The sequence below is a fragment of the Vulpes vulpes genome, chromosome 3 (genome assembly GCF_048418805.1).
Source record: "Vulpes vulpes isolate BD-2025 chromosome 3, VulVul3, whole genome shotgun sequence".
NCBI lineage: Eukaryota > Metazoa > Chordata > Mammalia > Carnivora > Canidae > Vulpes > Vulpes vulpes.
Window position 1 is genome coordinate 6,482,976 of NC_132782.1, and position 27,318 is coordinate 6,510,293.

At 36.0% G+C, this 27,318-nt stretch overlaps 1 protein-coding gene across 2 annotated transcripts in view; it reads right to left on the reverse strand.

The window, feature by feature from the left end:
• LY75 (lymphocyte antigen 75) overlaps nt 1-27,318 on the reverse strand; it is a 127,910-nt gene that overhangs the window by 92,634 nt on the left and 7,958 nt on the right. For both annotated transcript variants that reach the window (XM_072751690.1, XM_072751689.1), the window contains exons 3-12: nt 22,312-22,482; nt 19,140-19,304; nt 10,494-10,604; nt 9,252-9,395; nt 6,631-6,822; nt 5,432-5,589; nt 3,618-3,728; nt 2,976-3,064; nt 2,658-2,827; nt 325-524 (exon numbers count right to left, since the gene is read on the reverse strand). In XM_072751690.1, coding sequence (XP_072607791.1) covers nt 325-524; nt 2,658-2,827; nt 2,976-3,064; nt 3,618-3,728; nt 5,432-5,589; nt 6,631-6,822; nt 9,252-9,395; nt 10,494-10,604; nt 19,140-19,304; nt 22,312-22,482 — 1,511 coding nt within the window. The remainder of the gene's footprint in view (nt 1-324; nt 525-2,657; nt 2,828-2,975; nt 3,065-3,617; nt 3,729-5,431; nt 5,590-6,630; nt 6,823-9,251; nt 9,396-10,493; nt 10,605-19,139; nt 19,305-22,311; nt 22,483-27,318) is intronic.

Consider the following 27,318-nt stretch of genomic DNA (forward strand, 5'->3'; position numbering starts at 1 on the left):
AAATGATTTTTTTAAATTATAAGAAGTGATAGAATTCTCCATTGGACAACAAAGATTAGAAGGATATGAGAATCATAAGCAAAGTGTCAGCATGGCATGTAGCTTACTTAATGTCTCAGGGCAAAAGAACACTAGGAAAGAGGCAGTTCTGGCTGTAGGCCTGCTTTTTTGGGTAGGACATGACAAAGGCATGAGTGGTGCTCCCAAACACCTTGGTAGGTTACATATGTGCCTGAGGAGGAGCATAATTTCTACTACAAGTATGTGGACTAGGATAGTAGAAAGATAACCTCATTAAGGAATTGAATGAGAATGTTACTTTACCTTATAACAAGAAAGACCTGAGGGGAAACTATACCAGCCTTCAGGACAAGGGTCTTCAGGCTTGGGGACTACTTCTTCAGGCTCAACGGGCCCACTTATTTTCTTGCAAATTGAAAGTGCTCTGAATTTCCTGCAGTCTTTCACCTCCCACTTTCCAAGAGAATTTCCAGTAGCCATAGCCACACACCCACCTCGGGAAGCTGGGGTTGAATCAGAAAGTTTAATTAAACATTACATTTGAACATTAAAGTCCAAACATTTTTCTAGTGTCCTTATCCTTTATTTGGGCCAAGGTCTGGAGAAAGGATATAAAAGATAATGGTAGAAAGGGATGTGTTATAATAATGATGATGATAATGACGATGATGGAAATAAAGATCAGTGATTATTACTCCCCTGGTACTATTCTAACAGGATTAAATGAATCAGTCCTTACAACAAACCTCTGGAGTGGATTCTATTGCCATACCAAGGTACAGTGAGGATTAGTGACTTGTTCAAGGTCACATGTTAGTAAGTGGTTGATCCAGAACTAGAATCTAGGTGGTCTGCATATGGAGGTGCACTCTAAATCACTAAGCTGCTCAGCATACCCTAAGTGATTCATACTAGCTAATGACTTTGAAAAGTTTTTCAGCAATTTAGTAACCCTTGAAACAAGACTCTTTCAGATTCAGATCCAAAGGAATAGGGGGTACAATATTGAAGGAGATATATGGTAACATACATTTGTTTCTGTCTATTTTATGGCAGCCAGAATTTATTTATTCACAACATTAAGAGATTGTTTGTATTATCAGATAAGAGATTGTTTGTATTATCAGATCCATTTCTCAGACGAAGAATAAGTGACTTGCGACAACAATAGCTAATGAGTAGTGGAGTCAACACTTGAACACAGATTTGTCTGGCAAAGTGCCATGCTCCTTTTTATATTATACCACACTGCTTGAAGTGGGTAGAAGACAAGAAGAACATAAGTTGGAAAATAATGACGACTTCTATTTCACCAAACAAACATTGTCTCATGTCTCATACCTGGACAGCAATTGGAACAAGGGACTGGGAGAAAAGATGCTGTGTTGTCCTCGATGGGTGTCCTGTTTTTCCCCTGTTCTGCCCCCTACCCAAGTCTTGTCCATGATGGACCAAGCTGGCTGAAGTTGGGAGTAATTATAGTAAATAGAGATTAATGGTAGTCTTTCTGGCTATAGGACTGAGAGAATAGCCATTGTGTCTATTTCCTGAGCTCCTCTCCAACCACTGAAGGTTATCTATGAAGAATATGACATTGACTGTAAGAAATCTGAATGTGTATAAAAGAAATCCCATGTTTTATATATTAGAACATTATAATCTAAAGTGAGATTTCACCAAGATAAGCACCTGTATCCTCCATCTTCTATAAGTAAAAAGATGACCTTGTTATCAATACCATTTACATTTATGGTGGTGACCATCTATTTCAAATTTTGTGGGCATTCTCTATTTCAAGTATTGTGTTTCATTATACACTCATATGTTCCAGTAACTGGGTTATAAAAAGTGGTCTTTGTGATCACATCGTACAAAAACAAGAAAATATAAATAATCCAAAGAAACAAAAATTGAATGCTTTATAGCTCCAGTCTTATAGAAAACCAAAATCCTCTATAAAGCACTGGATTAGGAATCAGGGATCTGAATTTCAGCAATTCAATAACCAGGTAACATTTGTTAAGTAAATCACCTTTTGAGACTCTATCTTCTCAACTCTGAAATCAGAAGGGATATCTGAGGTCCTTTCTGGTTCAAAATGGTTCTGATTCTATGGCTAAATATGGTCAATACTTTGAGCTGGTTAAAGAAGGATGAACTAACTTTTAGAATGAGTAATACCTACAATATTGCCTCCTTAATTCTCATCCATTCGGAATAATAGAAATAAACACATTCAATTTTGGAGAAATTTGGAGAAAGAAGTTAAGAAGCAAAGAGATGAAAATGTAAAGCACTTCAAAATGAAGCTTCTAGATTCTGTTTGAGGCTTACATAGAAAAGATTAAAAAAAAAAAAAACCTCGCACTGATGGTTCTAGCTTTGTGCCATTATAGGTGATTTCTGAGAACTGAGCTTTTTAGGTCCCTTTTTGGGGTTATTCCTAAGGATTTAATAAGGAAGACATAGTCACTGCTTCTAGTCACTGCACCATAGATATGGTTCCATTGATAGACTATCATCCTGAAGATTATCATTTTCCTCACATTTCAAAGCTAAGTGAAGACAACATCTGGAAGGTATACTGCATTTCACAAATCCTCATATTCCACTACTTTCAAGACTAAGGCACTCACCTGGCTCAAAAAAATTCCAGTTGGAAAAAGTTACAGCTTGCTTTACTCCACCAACACCTGTCCAACTATACTCTCCATGTGAATCCATATCTCTCAGGCCAGTCCAGAAGTATTTTCCTGGAGATTTAGTATACTTTTTAATCATATCATTCAGGTATTCTTGTTCAAATCTGCAAAACAAGGGTTAAGTTAGTAGGTGTTTTTACAATGATGGAATACTATATAAATTGAAGATGTACCTTTTTTCTTAGAAAGCTTATTTAGCAAAACTAACCCAGATTTAAAAGTTCACCAGCACATGTTTACTAATGGTCATACCTGCTAGTTATAGTCAGATTGCAGTTGGTTCCAAAAGGGACCTCATCTTTGTAAATCTTGTAACAGGTTTCTCCATGTCTTTTCCAGCCCTAAATCAGAGGAGATATATCAATTAATGTCTCTCCTCTAACAAGCAAGATTCTGTTACACTGGTAACATTTCACACTTAGAGAAATTAAGGACATGGCCAGTAAATCCATACAGATGATGAAGGTGGGATATAACTTCATAGATAACTCCTACAGGACTGTGAGCCTGTGTCAGATGGAAGGTGTGTCTTATTTCTCTTTACCTCCAAGGCCTAGCTCCTCATAAGACTATAATATTGTTGGTCGAACTATTTTTGAACAGGAAAAAAATAATTGGAGGAAGGAAAGATATCAGCATTAAGGATTACAATCACATACTTTTTTTTAAAATAAAAATCATGAATAGGTAACTTTTTCCTATAAAATTTTTTCTTATTGTAAGAATGCCAATATGTTATGATTCACTGCCCTCTGATTTGCTCTAACATAAGTGAACAGAAGGTATAGTCATTTCTTCTACTTTCCAGGTCTGAATTGTTTCAGTCTCAACTACCACCTTCAATCAAGAAGATGTAACGCTGCTTAGGAAAACTTATACAGGGATTTTACATACCTCATCCGGAGGACACATCTTATCAGATGTTGTATCGTTCATTTTTTCTCCCTTTTTCTTACATACATATTTAAGTTTCTCTTCACATGACTGGACTTTCCACTGACCTAGCTTTTTAAAAATAGAAAAAAAATTTCCCACAGAGAAATTATTTGCCATATATTTAGAGTTGAACTCTAACTTATTTTAAATCAAGATAGTTTCTTCTCACAAAACTGTGAGCAAGGGGCAGGGCAAGGAGGAAGAAGAAGGAAAAAGAAAATGACTATAAATCAAAGACTACATCTGGGGACATACTCCTAGAAAATGCCACCCAGTAGGCCTGCAAGGTTGTGGCTCACAGTTTGTTATTTCAACACCACCTCCAGATCATAGTGGAAATGATTCTATTTTCTTGTTAGAGTAACAGTAAAACCATCAAGGACTTTTAGTACAGAAGTTGAAGAAAGAAGAACTCAGCCTACACACAGTCACCAGTGTTCTAGTCTTCTTTCATATGACATGGCCTAAGTTTGCCCATTGGCTAAAAACTTTTGGATATATCAACCAACCATGCTGTCTTAGTCTCTTTATATATATATGTATATGTATATATATATATAAAATATATTAAAATATATATTAAAAATATATATATATATAAATCATGGTAGTTAGAACAGCTACTCTCCCAAAATCAATTCCAAAATCAAAAGTTCCTTCCACTCTACTTCAGCCTAGACTTCAAAATAATCTCTTTCAAATATGCTACTTAGCATTAATTTTGCTTAAGTCACTCTGCTTTCTTCAAATTAAATTTCAAAAAGTAAATTGTGATAAGGGTCAGTTTTGAACACTGGAATGCTATCTAGGTATGCTATCAGTTTATTCTTGCCTATGGGATCTCTATCTTTGACACTCTACCAAAGACATCTTAAATATCTTTTTAAATAGAGCACGAAATGTGACACCCTTCTAAATTTATCTGACACCTTTCTAAATACCTCTTTAATCTTGAAACACTCCTAAATACACATATCATTTATTACTTCCATTTACATCTCTCTAGAAGTTTGGGTGACACAAGCCTCCTAGATAATTAGGAGTCCCCAGGAAAAGCAGTACAAACAAAATATAGAGATACACATGTCTTTTCTCTCAAATAGAGCCTATTTTGGACTCTTAAGTAAAGCATGTTTAATAAATAAGCATTCTACAGAAGAAAGATGTTTTCTGAAAAAACATTAGACCTAATTTTTAATTAATTTATTTACTAAGTAGTCTCTATCCTCAATGTGGGGCTTGAACTCACAAACTGGAGATCATGAGTCACATGCTCCCCTGACTGAGCCACCCAGCTGCCCTTAGACCTTATTTTTTTTTTTGAGACCTTATTTTTAAATAAAAATAGTTTTCACTTCTCAAAGTAATATAATATAAAATATAAAAATATAATATAAAATATAAAAATTTGAACATGAATTAAGAAGATGGGATTTTTCCCTTAAGTTGTGGCTGTATGTTAAATATCATATTGACGGTCCAGAGAGAAAGCAGCTTATTAGAATCAATCTGGCATAAAAATTGAGTTCTAACAGGATTTCCTTTTATGTGTTTCAGACCAGACCAGATACTCTCAGACAGGAAGTGGATTGCTTATTTAGTCATTGTGTTATTTACCTATTTTTTCCAGTAGCTTCTGGAAAGAGAATCTATAGGGCTCTTACCTTTTATTTTCTTTTCTAGCCCAAACACAAATATCTCAACCAAAGTCATCTTACTATTATTATTTGGTATACAATAAGAATATAAATAAGCCACAGGAGGTTTCCTACCTTTCCTAAATAGGAAACGCAGTTGGGAGTCTTATTGTAGGGAACATTTGGCTCATTCTTATTCCAATATGTTAGAGTAACTTCTGTACCATCAGACCACTGAAATAAAGTTGGTACATTTTTGTTCTTAAGACCTATCCATATTTCTTCTTTGGCATCTAAAAGAAAAATATTTTATTTGCTTTTACTCAATTACATACCTCATTATGTACATTGTTACTGATTTTTACATTCTGATAATGGGGTTTTAGGAGTCTCAGTGGTATTTGTAATTAATCTATGAAAACATTGCTCATTTAGGCAGTCCAGGGGTTGAGAGCTTTTCAAAGTATGGCAGAGTACGTAGTGGAACAACCATGCTATGATCTATAGGTTAAGTGTTCCCTATCTAGTTTAGATAAACCTTGCTTTATGGGGTATACAGGTTTCCTCTGCTCTTTCTGCCACTTCACTTTAACGAAAACGTACCTGTTTTCACTAAGTGAAAGAAATCTGAAGAGGATTTAGCTTTTATTAAATGGTGTTTACTTCTTAGTTTTATGCCATTTTGGTTTATGAAAGATTTCATAAGAACAATCTACTTTTGGATAGCAGGGGAAACCTATAATGAAATTCTACAAATCGAGTCAGAATGGGATTGACGTCCATCCCTACCCTTGGATGATGCTGCTGCCTTCCCAGGGGAAACAATTAACACCATGCTGACATAGAAGAGGTATTTATTATTAGCTATTACTATTAGTGAATCCTAGGAGGAGGACATAATACTGCCTGTCTAGCTTATTTTTGTTCTTCAGTCTTTAGCTTTTAAATAATTACAAATAATAATCATGAAATTATCATCACTTAAGCATCTGGAGCAAATTAAATAGCATTTAGCTTATGAGAGGAGGGAAATTATTCAATCACTGGCTATACTGTCAAATTGGTAGCTACTAGTTACATATGCCTATTTGTAAAATAACAAAAATTAAATAAAAGTAAAAATCAGTTCCACAAGCTCACAAGCCACAAATGGCTGGTGGCAGCTACACTGGACAGCACAGATTATAGAACAGCTCCATCATCACAGAAAATTCTATTGGATAGTACCAATCTGTAAGGATCAAATTGTAGGCTTTCATTTCCACTAAGAGTCTAAAAACAGGGGTACCTTAGAATGTTTTAAACCTCTCAAATAGGAAAATTTAAAAACTTACCCCCATTATGGAGTTTTGTGACAACCACCTCCACATCTGCTAAAGAATGAATGCTGATGAGATCGCTGCTTAAGGCTTTGCATTTTGTTTGTGCCTGATCCCAGGAATCACTTTCATTTACCAGCAGATAGCAAAACCCATTATTTGACAGCCAGCCTGCATCACAGTGTGTATCTGAATATGTCCAAACATCTGCAAGAAAAGCAGCTATTTATATTCCAGTAAAGATACATCTATTTTGAATAAAAAACATTCCAAATTCTTCCTTCTTAAATCATCAGGATTCTGGAAAACTAGGGAATGTGATGTCAAAGGGCATAAGGACATGACTTTATGTGGTGCCTCATTCTACATGGCATCACAAGAGTGATGGGATACAGATAATGATATAACTGCAATGTAATACAAATGTGCTACATGATTGGGCTCCAACTATTTGAGGAGGGAATTAATTCCCTTAGTCCCAATAGATAGAAGAATGGTGTGAGGTAAGTCAGTCACTGACATATCTCTTCCTTGGTATGGGATTTGTTAGGTTCCCCTCTAGTCTCTGACTTTGAGAGGTTAAGAAGTCCAGATTCATGTATGGTCATGTATGTCAGATTAGCAAGAGGAGGGGACCTGGGTGGCTCAGTGGTTGAGTATCTGCCATTGGCTCAGGTCATGATTCCGGGGTTCTGCATCAGGCTCCTTGCAGGGAGCCTGCTTCTTCTTCTGCCTATGTCTCTGCCTCTCTCTCTGTGTCTCTCATGAATAAATTAAAAAATCTCTCATGAATAAATTAAAAAATCTTAAAAAAAAAGATTGGTAAGGGGATGTGCATTCATGCCTACTGTTGGACAAAGGATAAAGATTTAAGGAATAGAGTAAAACATCTATAAACTCCACATGAAAGAGAGGACAGTGATAAAGGGAAAGGGTACAAGGCCTCTCTGGATCTCTTCTTTCCTTTCCTCTACTAGATTCACATCCTCATGTAATTAGTGATTCTTTGTTTAGATCATGTTAAAACTCACTCAAATGATGGTCAAGAAATATTGGAGAAAAAGACTGAGGTATAAAACCATATAAAATACTTTTAACCTTCTTAATAGAATTAGAAATTAAGTCAATTACTCAGACCTCATGGATTCATAACTGTTTGGAATTAATTTAATTGTATTTAATGAAAATACAGCAACTTAAAAATGTAAACAGTTTTCCCTTTACTTAAAGATAAAATTCAGGTCCAGTTAGCTTCTCACATTTGCAAGATAACTCAATTAATTTTAAGTTTCTGAAATAGAACATGTTATTATAATTATTGTTATATTTTACGATTATGATAAAGGAACAGAGGAAAAAATACCCATAATTGAACTTAGAACAAACATTTTACTATTCTAGTCTTTGTCTCTATGAAAACATATTTTTACAAGATTAAAATGATAAGTAGGCATATCATTTTGTTCTGCTCTTGTATTTTCCTGCTGGCACAGTTATTTTAATAAATGCATATTATTCAATCATGTGGAAACATCATGATTTATTTAATAATTGCTACTACAGGATATTTATTTGATCTATCATCAGTCACCTGGTTTATTTTCATCTGTGCTGTCTTTTCTATTATGCTTTTTGTGTGTGGACTAAATTTGGTTTGAATCAACTTGGAAGATGAATGTTCATTTTCCCCTAGTATTTTAATAAAACATCTGACAATCTTTATTTTTTAGTCTTAAAAAATAGCTTTATGCTCCTATATGGACAAGAAATTTTATCTCCTTCCCCCAACATTCTTTAAACAAGACATTTTAAAACCTTTTTTCCTCACAGGTTTGAGTATTAGCTTCTCTTATTCAGAAGGATTTAATCAAATACCAGGTATGTGCTGGGCCTTGTGCAAGACAGTAAGGGCATTCCTCTTATTCTTTCAAAGGCTTCTGAAGTTTCTCTGTACTTCAGAAACTTCAACTGTTCTGTGTTTCTCTTACCCCTGAAATCCCTTGAAACCCCCCCTCCTTGTACACATTTTGTCCTTCTGCACCTCTGCTTTTCTACCTGATTTATCAACACAACAACCTAAAAAATCAGCCTGGCAAAGAAGGACAGAACAAGGATGGGCATCATGGGGCAGGAGCTGGAAATCCCAGGAGAGTTCCACCGTCTACCGTTTTTTATTTCTCACAGAGGCAAGTTATACATAAGACGTGAATGTGCATCAGCATCTCCAGGAAAGCTTCTTAAAACACAGATTGTTGGGGCCCACAGAGTTTTTGATTCGGTAAATCTGGGGTGGGTCCTAAGGATTTGCATTTCAAACAGGTACAGGTGACACTGATACTATTGGTCTAAAAACCACACTCTGAGAACCATTGCTCTAATGAAAAAAGAGCTACCTCTGTGAATAGAAACATATTTCTTACCTAGAATACCTCTGCCTTCTTATGGGGATATACCAAACCAAAGCTTTATGCATATATAGTTGATAATACCCAACCACAGGGTCTAAACAAAGTAATTTTTGGCATTGGTAGTATCAGGTGAAGGAACGGTGGAAATAGATGTCTGAAATGGATTTTATTGGACTTCACAAAACTATAATTTTAAGACCTATTTGCACAATGAAATGAGAAAGATACCTGTTAACTCCACCGTGTTATTTAAGGGTTTCTTGCAGACATAGGGCAATTGAACTTCACAGGAAAAACTCTGCCATAAACCAGACATGGCATCCATTCTTGCACAGCTTGATCCACCTATGATCATTGGTGCACTCGGCATATCTTAAACGGTAGAAAATTCAAAAAATTAAAAAGAGAAGTTTAGGGCCAAGTGGTGGTTAGAAAAAATAATTTGTATTTCTAATTTTCTGATTATATTGGAACTCAAAATAGTTAAAACCTTCTACTAAATTGAGATGTAGACACCTCAATAAACATTCATGTTCTTAAATATGTCTTCTTTCTAAAATACAGGATACAGGGTGAAACACTCTGATACACTATAAGTAATTTAAAAAACAAAACCAAAAACCAAAACAAATCTCTGCCTCCAATCAACTTCCATATCATATCCTGCAGACAGTAGTTCTTAATCTGCTACTCTATACAATAAATACTAATTTATGATTCTGTAATGCTCTTAAGACCTTGAATTAAAAGTTAAATTATCTTTGAAGATTTTATTAACTGAATAGGGAATTAATTCATTAATTCAATGAAATTTCATTAAGTTAAAATGACCTATTGGTATTTTATTGTACTTAACCCATTTTTCTAATATGTATACAGAATACTTTTTAAAAAAATACTGAATCTAGTGTTAACATTTAGAGTCTATATTTGTCAGAAGCCTAAGATTTTATTTTTTTAAAAAGGTACCTAAACTTATTTTGGGGAGAAAAATCTTTTGGCTAAGTAAGATTTTGTTGGTTTTATTAACTATAAAGTTTTCTTTAAGGTATTTATTTATGTCATAAAATACAACCATTATGTTGTCAGGACTTGAGCAGTATTGTAGCAGATCCCAAGAGTTTTAAAATGAGAGTATATTTCTGTATGAAGTTGAGTTGCAGATGAGACAACACAGGTTAGTCACAGACATGTCATGTTATGGGGCTTATTCTGCTGTTACCTAAAAATGTACGGTTGCCATAAAGGTTAGAGACAAATGCTCAGTTATCCATGGTATGGTTCAACTTGGCTGTAATGGTATCACAATAAAGAAGGAATTAGGGGGAAAAATTCTTCTGAGAGGTAATCATAATAACATTTGTCAAGATTTGAAAATTTTATAAGCTGTCAGTGAATAGGTTGCTTTTGTTCATTTACTTTTTTGAAGCTTTTGCTCTGTGCATAGTAGGTGGAAGACAGGGAAGTTACCTGGGTCCCAGTTGAGAAAGTTTAATGGCTTCTGGTCTGACCATTCCCAGCCTCTAGTAGAGTACAGCTGATTTAGGCCAATCCAGAAAATCCTTGGAATGCCTTCTTTTTCTGTAAGGATCACATAACTTTAGCAAATGACAAAATTGCCTAAATTATTATCTAAGTCAGATTTAAGTTTCTACTGATAGCGAAAATCTCAAGGTCTTGATTGTAAGGCAAGAATTCCGTAGGAGGCTATCTATCCACCAAAGCCAGCCAAAGGCTGCTAAGTTAATTCAATTCTGCTTTTTCATTAGCCTGTCCCTTTCTTCTAAGGTAAGAACGGAATCTTCTCAAAATAGCTGTTTCACTTCTCAAAATAGCTGTTTCGCTATTTATAACCCTCTTGTACTGATACAGAAGAAAACAGTTTCGATTGTATATCTAGATTTTGAAGAACTGACTGTATTCCAGACTGACAGTTTAAGTTCATTAAGCACATATCATTTAACTGGTACTAAGGATATAAAAAACAAAAGACAAAGTCCCTGTCCCCATGAGGACTTCAATTTATGGACAGAACCAGATGTAGACCCCTCAAAAGGTAAAGTGTTACCCATACTGCTTCAGAAATATGTATTGGAACTGTTTGGTAGGCAATGGAATATACAACCCTAGAGTCCAAAGGAGATATTTAGGATGGAGCCACAGAATAAGACATACATGCACAGACTACAGTGAAGATGTATCACTCAAATTCATTACTTGACTATCAGAAGCCATCAGCGAGAAAGAGACAAAGATAGAGAAGCAGAGATAATTTAAATAGTGAAGCTAGTTGCAGATATGCCAGTAAAGATACATATGCCCACAAGCAACGGATGCAATCATGCTTATATGTGTCCACGTGTATTGGTAAACTGAAAAGATTGTAAGGATTTTCACACCAGTACCAAGAAAGTCAACAAAATTATTCAAAAACCTGGTAAGACTTTATCAACATCATGAAAAAAGAACCTGAATATGTTGAAGGCCAAGTAAAAGAGAACACCTGATGAAATGATCTACAGAAGATAAGGATGATGCTAACAATAGGAAGAGCTGACAGGTTGGAATATATTTGTTGAAATATTCTCAGCATTTAAACACTTAGTAACAGCTACTTAGTTCCTCTGGGAATTATGTAGATACATTATTAAATTATATACATAATCTCTCTCTATATATATAAAATATAGTCATTTATAATTATAATATTTATAAAATATTCATGTTTAAGATAACTTTTATATAAACTATAAAATATAATTTATAAAATTTTTAAATAATTAAATTTATATTGATATAATTATCTTTTATATAATTTGTGTGTACCTTATATACATAAAAATGGTTCTTGAAATTTGGATATTTTCTACATGTAAATCACACAAAAATATCTGATATATGTATAATTTGCATATAGAAAACTATATCCAGACTCTAAGGGCTTTTTTTTTTTCCTAAGGGCTTTTTGAGGGTAGTTTTGACTATATTCAATTTTTGCCTTACTGCAGACTTTAGAACATAAATGCCTAAAACAGAACTGACACCAAGGGAGTGGAAAAGCTCCCCTGTATAGAGCAGAAATAGCAACAGCAAAGATGAAAGGGGCCAAGAGAAATAACCCAGACATCAATATTAAAGGGATGGGCAGGGGTTTGTGAAAGAGGGTGGTAGGAGCAGAGGCCTAATTACCACTCCACTGAGGAACAGATGTGAAGTTAGGGGAGTGAATTGCAAAGATACACTGTATCTGCATCTGAATCTACATCTACATCTGTATCTATATATCCACATCTATATCTACATCTATCTATCTATATTTTAATGGTAGAAGTTTAAATAACTTTATGGCCTGTTGGGAAAGAGTCAGCAGAGTGAGGAGAGTCAATGAAAATTTAAGAGAGGGAAGAAACAGCTGGTGTGGATGCAAAGAGCTTTGGAGAAGGAGTTAACCTTGAGCAAACTGGAGGGATGACAGATACAGATAAATTTCTAAGTATGAGGAAGGAAATCTAAGGGTTTGCTTCACTTTTCTCAAGGAAATAAATGGTAAGGATACTCTATAAGGAAGTAAAAGGTGGGTATTTGGGTAGATGGCTTGGGAGAATGCTGAAGGGAACTTTGGATTCATCTTTTTCTTTCACCTGGTTAGCATAAGCACTGGCATACAAATAGAAGATTTAATCTAATGTAAATTTCTCATTCATAAAAGCAGTTGATTCCCCAGCCTTCCTAAAGAAGTTCTGGAAACTATGACATAAATATGGTACTTCAGACTCAATCATACAGGACACTCAGAATTCCCTTTATTAATTTTTAACTGGGGATACTATGGAAGACCAATCTTTCTAGCCCATCCAAACTCAATACTTTCCCTTCCATGAAGACTTTTCAGATATCCCCGGCAGGACATCTGAATAATCTCATCACTTACCTGCACATGGTAAGGACACATTTATAAAGAAACAAAATGAACTTTGGAATCTGTTAGGTTCCTAGTTTGCTTCATTACACTGTCCTATTCGTGAGCCATACTGATGACTTATTCTTCAGTAGAATCATAGGATTTCAAAATTGTGACCATGTTGGAAAACAGGAATGTTCTTTATGTGTTTTATGCCAGGTGAATGTGAGTGGGAAATGGATTCTAAAAATTCAGGTTGTCAAATATGAAAGGCAGACATTTCATTTATGGCTTGGACAATCTGAAGCTAGACTTCTTTCCTACATACAATCCAAGCAAGAAGATGACCAATTTGAGACTTAGCTTACCTTCATCTTTGCCATCAAGAAACAGATGACTGCTAGCATAAATCCTCATACCTAACCAAATCAAATAGGTGAGTTCACTGAAGTAGAATTGTCACTGTCCCTAAAACCTGTTCAGACTTGACCCTCTATTTCTATTCCTCTCTCCACAAGGGACACTACAGGCCTGATCATGGTAATGCACCTGGAATGAGCCAGAGAAGAACTTCTAATGCATTAGAAAGGCAACACCAGCAAGGACCCTGACTTAGAAGTGTCCTAGCCTTGGAGAACCTGTCAGGGGCCACTCAAAGTGATAACACTTCAGGGTGGAGGAAAATGAGGAAAATGCAAATGTGCTATTCCTGCTCTGGGGACTACTGGGTCCTGTTTTGTAGCTCTGGGATGAGTATGTGGTTAGAGGTTCTCTAGGAAGGCCAGAGCCATGGGAAATCTAACTTCCAAACAAAATCTAGTGAGTGTAAGGAAACCAAATCATCCACTCCAGAAGCCCCTGTATTAGTAAAACAAAACTAAGTATAGGGCAGGCAGAAAAAACAAAAAACAAAAAACAAAAAACACAAAAAAACCCAACCTCTTTTAGATTACATGGGACTTATTTTCAAGGGACTGTTTCTGCCTTTTTTCTGGCAGTAGATTCTCTAGTCCCATCCAACCACTAGCTATCAGATCAGAAGTCATTTGAGAATACATTCTCCATTATGCTCTGAATATGTACAGCTCTTATTTCCCCAAGTAGGTGAAGCATCTAGATCACAAAATCACTGTCTGATTCACTTTTGTTGGCCTCACTCCCCTAGCCCAATGTTTACACATGGCAGTTTTCAGTAAAAAGAGAAACTTCAATAAATTTTCAATATTGGATACTCTGAGATTCAGATGTTAAAAATACAGCTTGGGGGGGATCCCTGGGTGGCTCAGCAGTTTGGCACCTGCCTTTGGCCCAGGGCGCGATCCTGGAGTCCCGGGATTGAGTCCCACGTCAGGCTCCCGGCATGGAGCTTGCTTCTCCCTCCTCCTGTATCTCTGCCTCTCTCTCTCTGTCTATGATAAATAAATAAATCTTTAAAAAAAATACAGCTCGGGTCTTGGGAAACTAGCAATTATAATTAGGTTAAAATAATTACAATACACTTAAACAACATTCACAGTGAAAGAGGAGGTTGGAAGATTAGAAAGGGTGTATCTCTAAAATTATTGATATACATAAAATGAGAGTATCTGGCCTGGAGCACAGGAGGACCACTTAGTATATTATCTCACTTTTATGAGTTATTAAAGAGAAATGATGCATAAAGGAATCATGCAACATTCATTCTTCCCAATGCATCATTAGTTGTTATGATTTTGATAGTCACACCTTTGTCCTTCACTGAGAACATTAGTTTTCAAATGTCAATATTCCAGGAGTCTTAAATTTATTGGCACTTTTTACTTTCAACAATATTCTTTGTAAGGTTCGGTGAGGTCTGGAAAAGAATTCCATTGAACCACTAGCCCATCAGGGTCTGATTATTCAAGGACCAAACAACATAGGAAAAGGGTAAAGAAAAAAGGTAAGAAAGGAGGGCTGAACAAAGCATTAGCTAAAAAGCATGACAAAAGTCTACTAGACTATTAATGATGAAAAGAAAAAAAATACGTAAGAGAAGCAAATAGTATAGTAAAAAAAAGTAAGAGCTATGGAGTCATATATGTTGATATTTGAATCCCAATTCTGGTACTTCTCAGCCATGTGATCTTGGGTATGTTATTTCTAAACGCCAATTTCCTTATCTGTAAATGGGAATAAAAATACTTGTCTTATGAGGTTGGATGATGATTTTTTTAAAGATTTTATTTATTTATTCCTAAGAGACACATAGAGAAGCAGAGACACAGATAGAGGGAGAAGCAGATTCCTCACAGGGAGCCTGATGTGGGACTTGATCCCTGGACCAGGATCACGCCCTGAGCCAAAGTCAGACATGTTCAAACGCTGAGCCACCCAGGCATCCCTGGTTGGATGATGATTAAATTATGTAATTTATCTGGAGATATTAGGGTTTTGCTCATAGTTTGAATTTAGCAAATATTTATACTTATTATAAAACAGTGTGATAGAATTTCTCTGAATTATATTTAGGAATAGGCGTTTGTTTCATATGTAGCAATAGTGCTTAGAGTTTTGTACAAAAGGGAAAAACTCATGAGACCCAACTCTTCCTGCAAAAAACTTACTAGTCTTGTAAAAGGTAAATGCAGATAGATGAATGATGGATACAACTTTATTTCTTCTTTTTTTAAAGATTTATTTATTTATGATAAACAGAGAGAGAGAGAGAGAGAGAGAGAGAGAAAGAGAAAGAGAGACAGAGAGAGAGAGAGGCAGAGACACAGGAGGAGGGAGAAGCAGGCTCTATGCCGGGAGCCCGACGCAGGACTTGATCCCGGGACTCCATGATCAAGCCCTGGGCCAAAGGCAGGCATCAGACCGCTGAGCCACCCAGGGATCCCCTACAACTTTACTTCAAGTCAGATTGATTGTGTTCAAATTTTGGCTCTGCTAATTACTTGTAGGTGACCTTGAGCAAATTACACTTCCTCTCTGATCCTCACATTCCTCATCTGCAAAGTGAGTATAATAATAGAAATACCTATACTTCATAGCATTGTTATATGGTATTAAATAAGATAATGTATGAAAAGCATTTAGTACTCAGTTTCAGTCTGAAACATCATTACTGAAACATCATATAATTTATTTTTTCATTGAAATTATCAGAGACTCAGTAACTTGGGTTTCTTGATTTCTTAAAAGATGATTTTATTTCAAAGATTTTATTTATTTATTTGAGAGAGAGAGAGAGAGAGAGAGAGAGAGAACAGGCCGGGGGGAGAAGTAGAGGGAGAGAAAGAAGCAGATTCTGCACTGAACAGGGAGCCCAATGTGGGGCTCCATCCCAGGACCCTGGGATCATGACCTGAGCCGAATGCAGATGCTTACCCAACTGAGCCACCCAAACACCCCAAGATTTAATTATTATTATTATTACTATTATTATTATTATTATTATTTTTTTTTTTTTTTAGAGAGAGAGAAAGCAAGGATGGGGAAGGAGCAGAGAGAGAAGGGGAGAAGCAGACTCCCCACAGAGTGGAGTTCCATGCAGGGCTCTCTATCCCATGACCCTGAGATTATGACCTGAGATAAAATCAAGAGTCAGATGCTCAACCAACTGAGCCACCCAGTCATCCCAGGTTTCTTGTTTTTTAAAAATTAAATAGAGACTTTCTGTTTATAAACTTTCTAGTAAAAGATGTGCAATACTCTGATGGAAAAAGTTATAGAATTTTACTGAATACATAAAAGATGTAGAAAGGCATACCATTTTCATGGATGAAAAGACTTAATAATGTAGTGACAGCAGTGCCTCTTTAATTAATCTATAATTCAATGCAATTCCAAAGTCCCAATAAAGTTTTTCATTGAGATTAATAAGGTGATCCTTAAATTCATGGAAAAGAATAAGTGGTTAAAAAAATAGCCAAGGCAATTCAAGAAAAAAAATAAGAGAGGGCAGCCTGGGTGGCTCAGTGGTTTATTGCCACCTTTGGCCCAGGGTGTGATCCTGAAGACCTGGGATAAAGTCCCACATCGGGCTCCTTGCATGGAGCCTGCTTCTCCCTCTGCCTATGTCTGTGCCTCTCTCGTCTCTCACGAATAAATAAATAAAATCTTTAAAAAAATAAGAGAGGGCTTGCTCATTCATATTTACTATGCAGCTGGCATAATTAAAACAGTGTGGAATAGACACACAGACAAGTAGACCAAAGGAATAGGATGGAGAGCATAGAAACAATCCACATGTAACAGGGGAGTTTATATTTACTGGAGTTGGCATAACAAATCTGAGGGAAAAATGTGAAATAAATAGTGCTTGGTCAACTGACATCCATGTAGAGAAAGATCAATTAGAGTTCCTCCTCTAGAAATTTTATTCCAGATGGATTATGGATATAAATATGAAAAGCAAAATTATAAACTTTTGGAAGAAAAATGAGAGGATTATCATATTAGGGCTAAGAAAAAATTTGCCAGATAATATAAGTAAGTACTAAACAGTAAGGAAAAGATTGACCAAATTAAAATTAACATATTTTTAAATGATAAGAAAAAACAAAAGCAAAAAGACTAAAGATTAGGATAAGTTATTTGTAATCCTACAGCAAAAGATAAGTATATATAAAGAACTATAACAGATCAATAAGAAAAAGTCAAACAACTCAATAGAAAACAGGCAAGGGATATCAGCTAGCAGATTATAAACTGAAGACCTGAAAGCCTAATAAGCATGAGACACAAAACCACAAGAATTATCAGGAAAATATAAAAGAAAAAAATGAAATACTATTTCACATTCATTATATTGGCCAACTAAATCTGATAACACCAGGTGCTAGTGGAGATTTAAATGAATATAACCCCTTTGGAAAGCAATTTGGATTTTTTTTTTGGAATTTTTTTATTAGAAGTGAAGATATGTACACCCCATAACTCAGCAATTCCTAACTCTAGAGAAATTCTCATACATGTCTGCCCCATGAGGCACAAATGAGGATGTTCCCTGCAGAGGTGTTTGTAATAGGAAAAACTGAAAACAACCTGTTTCTCAATAGGGCATGGATAAATTGTGGTTTATTCATACAATGTAATACTTTACAGCAGCAGTTGACAATGGATAAACCTATAAATGGGCAAATAAGTATTTATATCATTTAAAACTTTTTTTAATTTTTATTTATTTATGATAGTCACACAGAGAGAGAGAGAGAGAGGCAGAAACACAGGCAGAGGGAGAAGCAGGCTCCATGCACCGGGAGCCCGATGTGGGATTCAATCCTGGGTCTCCAGGATCGCGCCCTGGGCCAAAGGCAGGCGCCAAACCGCTGCGCCACCCAGGGATCCCTATTTATATCATTTAAAAACAGAATAGTATAATGAAAACATAAATGGTATATATATATATATATATATATATATATATAGTAAATATATATATATAAATTTATATAGTATATATTATATATAGTATATATATATAAATATATATATAAATATAAAGTATATATAGTATATATATATAGTAAAAGTACTCAAAGAATAGTTATTTTGAGAGATGGACATGGGGCTTTTACTCTGTTAACATTTTATTTCTTTAACATAAGGGAAAAAGGGAAGGGGGGAGGGAATCAATCCATGTAAAGCAATATAATGAAATGTCTAGTGTATAGAGTATGTAAGTCAGGGTAGTGGTTACACAAGTCTCTTTCAGGTTACTTTCTATTTTTTGTATATATATATATGTTTTCATAATTAAAAATTTAAGAATTCCCACAAACAAAACAAAATCCTATTCACTCTATGTGTCCATTCATTAAATCCACTTTAAGATTTCTTAGACATTGCCTTACCTTTGAGGATGACACTCCTCTACTCAACACAAGGACCTGTCACTGATGCCATCTAGTGTGACTTGGCCATCTTCTTCACCTTCCTCTCTACTTTTCAAAGAGTCTAATGTTCACCTTAAAAAAAATCTTGTCATTTAGGCTTAGAGTAGCAGTTTAATTTGCTACCTGACACCATTTTCTGAACATTAACCTCTTTTCAGTCTCCAACATGAAATGCATTTTCAAAGGATAGAATAGGATTATATGTATACATTTCTGCCTATGGGCTTCAGTGTTGACAATTAAGAGAAGACAGAAAAATATATACAGAAAACAACACACCTGGATATGAAAATAGAGGTAGACAGACGCCATCTTTACAATCCCAGCAATTTGCTCTACCACATGCAAACCTACCTTTAAGATAAGTTAATTCAGCAGCATTGCTGATGCTCAGTAAGTCAGCTCCTTGATTCTGACATGAAATGTAAGCTTCCTTCCAAGAAAGAGTAGCTTGAGTATTAAATTGGTAGCAACTTCCAATCTGCTCATTCTTTTCCCAATTATCTTCACAGCCATTTTCTGTTGATAAAAAGATATGTTAGGGATCATAAAGTAAGGGAATAGTGTTTTATATTACTAAGAGTGCTTACCAATACTGCAATTCAATTTCCATACTCTAAGGATACACTAAAATTGAAGCTTATTGTTTGGCTAGACCATATTTTGACTCTTTGGTTACACAAAGAAATTGAAGTCATGGGAAACAAATGACTTTGGCTGATTAAAGCTTCCATTCTCCTATCCTCTACTCTCCTTTTATTCCCTGTCAATTACAATGCCATATTTTACCCCATGCTGGTCCTCTGCCTAAATGTAGGAGTCTTTGAATGTGCTCACATTGTCAAATTCCTGGGCTGATGGAAAACAAGCTCACTTGAAAATGGTGGCAGATTGCAGAGGGGTTTGCCTACAGCCTGCAGTGAAACACTGTGTGTACGTACATGTGTGTGTGCAGACATGATGCTTAAATTCCCCAAGATTTAGAATCTAAGTGACTACCTTACTTTAAAAACTCAGTCTAAATATCTTCTTAATGTTTTAACAGATTATTTAGTATATGACCCAAATTAATATTATATAATATTGTAGATGTATATGTAGATATGTGTGCATATGTATACAGACATATATGTTCATTGTATAATGTGCATATTTTCTTTAACAAATATCTAAAAAGCATGTATAGCTTCAGACAGACTTTTCAAATTATTTCTTAGATGAGTTATACAGGTCTTGACACAAGTGGTTTAAAAATACTCTCTAGAAAAAGAAATGCAATATAGACAATGTCAAGGGTGTCCCAGGCTCCACTCAGGGAGTTTTCCAAAGGGCTTCCCATAACCAGTCTCCTATCACATGCTAGACTTATGGTCTTTCAAGCTGGAAGGGTCCTCTGAGATCATCTTGTCTAATGCTCTCATTTCACAGATGGAAACAAAGATCTAGCAGTGTTTGTGACAGAGCTATAATCAGAACACTATCTAAATCTGGTCTTGTTGATCTTCTGAACAGAACACACTGCTTCTTCAGACACATTTGAATGTCCTAAATAGCAACTGAGTTGAATGTGATATTTGGTGAAAACAAAATAGGTGGATTTGTAAGTATATTGCCTAAAATTTCCTTATTACCACTGGGGCCTTATGTCTGTAAATCCAGGAGCTTCCAGTGGGATGGCAGTATGTTTGCTATAAAATACAATCTGCATGGTTTAACAATCGTCAGCTTTGAGAAATTCATAGTCCTGCTTCTTCCCTAAAAATAAGTCTGAGAGGTATATGAATGCTACCATTCTCACCCTCACCACCCAAAGGAAGCTAAAGACATTGAAACTCATGATAGTCAAGGAAGCATGGTAAAGTGGGATAAGTACAGTGGGGAATGAAGGTCAGGGATCCTGGAATCTCCAGGCTCCATACAAATGCAGTCTGACCCTGATAGGCCATGTTATCAATCTGCATCTGCTGCCCCTCACCTGAAAAATGAGGGTTTACACTAGATAACCTCTAAACTCCCTTTCACATTGAAAATTTCTGATCCAGACTATAGCGAGGTTTATATGAAATCAGCACCTAGCTGACCAAACACTGCCTAGTATCAATTGTAGCCAAAGCAAATACTTTTATCTTTCAGTAGGTTCTAGGTGTTGAAAAACCTGTGCGTCTACCCAGAACAGTGATTCTTAAAGTGTGGTCCCCAGACCAGCATCATCAGCATCATCTGGGAACTCACTAAACTCCAAATCTACCAAATTATAATTTCTGGAGGTGGGCCCCAAAACTCTTTGTTCTAATAAATTTTTCAAGTGATTCTGCTGCAGAACCACTAACTCAAAATAACCTCTTCTAGTTGCTTAGAACTCTTCATTTTGAACTCAGCTTCCTTTAAAGAGGGATCAGTATTAGTAATATCACCAGCTTGGCTACTGGAAGAGGCATGATAGTATAGTTGTTTAAGGCAAGGACTTCAAAACTGGATTTCCTAGATTTGAATCCTATATCTAAAATGTATAGCTAAGTGACCTTAGGCAAGTGTTGTAACTCCCCCATGCCTCACTTTGCTCATTTGTAAAATGAGCATAAATAGTGGTACCTACCTTACAGGGTTGTGTGAAGATTGAATGGATTAATATAGTTTGAGTGCTTAGGCTAGTACCTGCCACTTGGCAGGGCCCTATAAGTATTTACTATTACGTAGATCTGGAGCTTTTCCCTTACTCTTTATTATACATTCTTCCAACCAATTGCTTATTTAAAAATATTTCTGGACACTTACCACATGTCAGGTACTATGACCTCATATAACTCTCATATGGCTGGTAAGAAGATATGTCTCAGTTATATACCAGATCATGATGCAAATGTTACTTTGGTCTCTCTCTCTTTCTAAAGAGCAGTGAATTCTTTAGAACGCCCTGCATAGTTTCCTTCTAGTAAGAAGCTATTAGAAAAAATGCTCTGCCTAATATACTGAACGAACAGGACGAACAGTGTCACCAATGCTGTCCCAGGGATATAGGTCTCTATTGTCCCTTACTCTTTGCTTCAGGCCACAAATATACTTAAGTCTCTACCATCATAACAGTTTTTCTTCAACCTATCTACCCCCAAAACACCACCTTTGCTCCATTTCCAATCCCTAAAACCTAAGAGGTTTTCTCTCCTTCTGTTCATACTCTAGTCCACTATAACCTGGCTTCCACGACCACTGGTCTTTTGAAACTGCTCTAGTAAAGGTTACTCATAATTTCCTAATGGCTCATGCCTTTTCTATTTCCTCTTCCTACTCCTTTGTCTTCAATGGCACCATCCTGTCTTGGTTCTTGCTTTGGCCTGCTTCTGAAAGCAAATTCATAGTTACGCATTATTTCTCTCTCCTTCTCTCTCCTCAAATATATACTCTTTCTCTGGGATAATATTTGTTGCAGTCATTTTTTAGTTCTCTTAGACTCTTCCTTCTCCCTTTTGCCTCACATAAATGGTATCCATTTTCTTTCCATATATAAAGTCTGCTAGTCCATACATACCTGGTTTTAAGCAGATGCCCCACATTTTATCATATTCATAATTTAAGGTGGTTGCACACCATGGCCCACCGTAAGTTTCGTCAAGAATGCACTCATGATGCCAGGTCCCATTAACTAAGAATGGGAATTCACAAGGTCTTCCGTAGGAGTTCCCATCTCTGGTATATACCTCTGTGGTATGGGGAGGAAGTAGAGGAAAGTTAAAAACTGGTGGCTGTTAAAAACAATCACTTTCAGTTAATGAATTCCTAAATTTTCTGTAAGGGAGAGATTGCTGTTTTTCACTTAAGAGAATATGGTATCTAAGTAGGCTGCAGTGTGAACATTTAGAGCGTGGATGCGGACTGCTTAGGTCTGGACTTGGAATGCTGGTTCCCCCACTGACCAGCTGTGCAGCTATAGGCAAGCTTTCCAACTTCTACTAGCCTCAGTTCCTATATTTGCAAATAAGGAATATTAGTATCTAACTCACAGGTTTGCTCAAGGAGATTCAATGAGATAATCTATGTAAAGCTTCATTTGTTATGGTGTGATGAAGAGCTTAATGATCCCTGCTTGATCAACTGAATACCATGGGTGGCGGAGTACTTCATCAGAAGGGGTGCCCTGCCTGAGACTAAATTTATATTCTATTTTCTTTTCTTAGGAAGAGCATGGCCAAGAAAATACCTTGGAATCACTGGTGGAGGGGTGTGTGTGTGTGTGTGGACTTTGGAACAACCGTAGTTAGACAGATGGACACACAGCCCCCTTGTTCACAGACTGGTGGTTCTACAAGGAATTGGGGTTGTGGGTTTCGAGGAAGTGGGAGAAAACAGCTGGATCTCTGAGAAGGTTCTTGGAGAGGAGCAGAGCATGGCAATTCAGAACATAAAAGAACTAGCTTTAGCTAGGCAGTGATTGGAATAGCTGGTGGCCATCAAGGTAGCAGAACTAGTTTCTCATCTTAATGATTTCCTCTGATACATGGAGAGGAACTGAAACATTATTCCAACCTCAAGTATGCCTACAAATACAAGCGGAAGTGCTCAATACTTATGTGGGTAACAATTCTCTTGGAAAGGCATTTTTATACAACAGCTAACTGTGTAATTATTTTAGTCACCTTTTCCCATGTCCTTAATTTGTTTAAAACCAAGGTCATTATCAGATCAAATAATGGCTTTAGGTAAAGCATAATAGTCAGATCTTATTACCCTTTATCAGGCTATTAGAATCCATTAAAAAGTCTCACAGATTTGCCTAAAAGTGTGCTCTAAGAGAGTATTTGATTCCACATTCTTTATCATTCTCAAACATTCATTTAACTGAAGTATGAGACTTAATTTAACAGTTTAGAATATATTAAGCAGCAGTACAGCAAAAAGTGAGAATAATCTAGATGCTTTTATTTGCAAATAGTCTTCTAAGGAATATTGATTTTGTTTTCCTCTGACATGTAAATGATTTTGGACAGGATATTTCTGTTAAAAAATATTTTGACCTTTTATTTCATAGGGAAACTGCTTATTACTTATGTTACATTTTTAAGGATACCAAAGCTCATGACCACTTCTCTTCTTATATAACAGCACTTAAAAGGATTCTCTGAGCACAGTAACTATTACTTGTAGAACCAACAGATTCTTCCTAAAAAATCTTGTGTTTCTGTTATATGAGGTGTTTTCACATACATTTATTTCACTCCTTCTTTACCATAAACCTGTGAGAGTAGTAGAGCAAGTATTACACTTCTTTTGTGAAATCCCCATTTTTGCAGTGTAAAGTAAGACATTCAGTAAACTGTAAGTGACAGGGATGAGAACTGGCTCTCTCAGTATAGAGTCCTTGACACATTAAGGACAACTTGTGACTTTACTGGCTGCCTTCTCAGGTTTCAAGTTATGTATCATAGCTCAAAGCTAGGCTTCAATTAAAAAGCTCTCCTATTCACAATATCCTTTGAAGAATGATAGGCGTATAACAACAACAACCACATTAGTAGCAGCTAAATTATGCTAACTATTCAACGAAGAGTTTCATTCTCACACATTCTTCACTGCTACTACACCTCTTAAATCCCATGTGTTTCCCTAGAGAGACATGCTTTTTCTGAGAAGAATCTTGTCTGAATGTGTGAATTTATGGTAATAGCACTCTTAAAACAACAGCATATTCTACGATAGGTACAAATTTGTGATTTCAATCACTTACATGGAAAACTAACATTAATTTCTTCATGAGGCAAAATAGCTTCAATGGTTAAAGGGGTTGGCAGGCTCCTAAGAGTTGTTCAAAATGTAGATAGTTCAATTTCCTCTCAATTTGCCAAAAAGTCAAAATTTGAAGAGTCAGAGTGAGCTCAAGATATCTTAATGATATAAATGCATATCTGGATGCTAGGCAAACGCAGTTCATTTGTAACATTTATACAACCAAAGTTTTCTCTAAGATAAACACGACTCACAGGATGGGGATTGGAGAGAAAGGCAACCCAGGACACAGTGACAAATAATCTTTCTTATATTAGAAGTAAAAAAAAAAAAACTTATATAGCAAAAACCAAGGTAGAAATAAAAGAGCTATATTTGGGGAATTCAGTCATGATTGAATGGTAGCTTTGCTATAACAAGCTGGATAACCTTGGACTTCAGTCTACTGGCACTCAAGTATCTTATCTTTCTTATCTCTATACAGCTAGGAAAAAGGCAGGGCAGGAACCAATACAAGGAGTCTGAATGAACTGTCCCAGATAAAATCCTTAACTTAAGACAGTAGTCTCTAATCTAAAAACAGGAAAGGAATGCATAAATATAAAGAAGTAAAACTGCCAGGACTTAATATGTGATTACATTGGAATGGTGAGAGAGGAAAGCAGGACACTCTAGGGTGACTCGTAGATTTCTGACATGCAGGACTGGGACGGTACCAATCACCTGGAAAGGGATGGAGAAGAGGAGGCAGGTTTGACCATGACTTCTGTGCAAATTAAAACTTGAGATAGGAGGCGATAAGTCGGAATGTGGGTCTTTTCTCAGAAATCTCTAAATTTCTTATTTGAAAATCCAGTGTTCCAAATATTGGATTTGGTAAGGTCAAGAAACACCTTCTGTCTGTGGGCTCCTGCTGGTAGCACTGTTTAGCTCTTTGTGGGGGTGGTAGCCTAGGTGGGTTCTTAAACTTTTTTGTGCTACTGATCATTTTGGCAGCTGAGTGAAATGTACAAGTCTCCTTCTCAGGAGAATATTACAAATGCATAAGATAGATTTTAGATTGAAATTCTGGAGACTAAAGGAATTTATAATTACAACTGTATCCCTCAAAAGAATTTGGGGCAGGAGACAGACCCCACCAAGAAAATTATCCTTTCTAGTGTTTGAACGGAACAAATACAATGAAATAAATCCAGTTTAAAAGGCATTTTCCCTTTCATGCCATGCTCTCCTCTTAGCTACCAAGTTAGAGAAAGGCTTTCAAAGTGCAAAATTTAAACTTGCCATTAAGTGGCATCCAGAAAGCAATTGCTTCTTTTTTTTTCTTTTTAGGTTTTATTTAAACTCAAATTAGTTAACATATAGTGTATCATTAGTTTCAGAGGTAGAATTTAGTTTCATCACTTACATATAACACCCAGTGCTCATGATAGCAAATGCCCTCTTTAATGCCCATCACCCATTTACCCCATCCTCCACCGACCTCCCCCATCAACCCTCAGTTCTTACTCTCTTATGGTTTGCCTCCCACTGTATTTGATCTTATTTTTCCTTCCTTTCCCCTATGTTCATCTGTTTTGTTTCTTAAATTCCACATATGAGTGAAATCATATGGTAATCTTTCTCTAACTGACTTATTTCACTTAACATAATACATAACATATTACATTCTACTTCCATCCATGTCATTGCAAATGGCAAGATTCCATTTCTGATGGCTGGGTAATATTCCACTGCATATATAGGAGGAAGCTGGCTAGCAAAAACAGACTTGTTCAACTACTCAAGGATTGAGGATTAAAGAAAAGGAAAACCCTGTCTCTGATTCTCTAACTTAACATTTTCCCCTAAGAATAGAGCCTGACATCTCAGAAATCAGATGCATTTTCAGTAGGAAATAGAAATAGTTACTATAGGAGAGAAATTTGTGCAGGTAACTGGAAGACTAAGGTGCTAAATTTAGCTTAAATGACCTTTGAGAGAAAAGAAAAATCTATGTAAAGCTAGGTAAATTTACAAAGAGCAAAAGTGAGATAACAGTTGACTTAAATAAGATGATGAAATATATATTTACATATCAACATTTAATGTAATTTAGAGCAACATAATGAAAAAGATTTATTTTGGTGATACCTGATTAAATTTAGAGGTTTAAAAAATAAACCTACTCATTTTTTTTCTTTTAAAGTAGGCTCCAATGCCCAGCATGGAGCCCAACTCTGGGAGCCCAAGATAGGGCTTTAACTCATGACCCTGAGATCAAGACCTAAGCTGAGATCAAGAGTCGGACACTTAACCAACTGAGCCACCCAGACACCCCAATCAATTCATTCTTTTTAAACTTGGAAATTTGTTATAATCCAGTTTCTAGACCCAGAACAAAGTTTATGATCAGCTTTCTCATATGCAATGTTCATATACAGTTGATCCTCAAATAACATGGGTTTGAACTGCAAGGGCCCACTTATATGTGTTTTCTTTATATATAAATACACTACAGCACTGTAAACGTATTTCCTATTTCTTATAGTTTTTTTTTTTTTGAGAGAGCACACACATGTAGACACACGTCATGTGCAAGTGGGGACAGGATGGGCAGAGGAGAGGGAAAGAGGATCTTAAGCAAGTTCCATGCTCAGTGCAGAGCCAGACTTAGGCTTTGATGTCACCACCAAGAGATCATGACCTGAGCTGAAACCAAAAATCCAATGCTTAACTGAATGAACCACTCAGGCGCTTCTCCTTATGATTTTAATATCATTCTCTTTTCTCTAGCTAACCTTATTGTAAGAATGCAGTATGTTATACATACAGC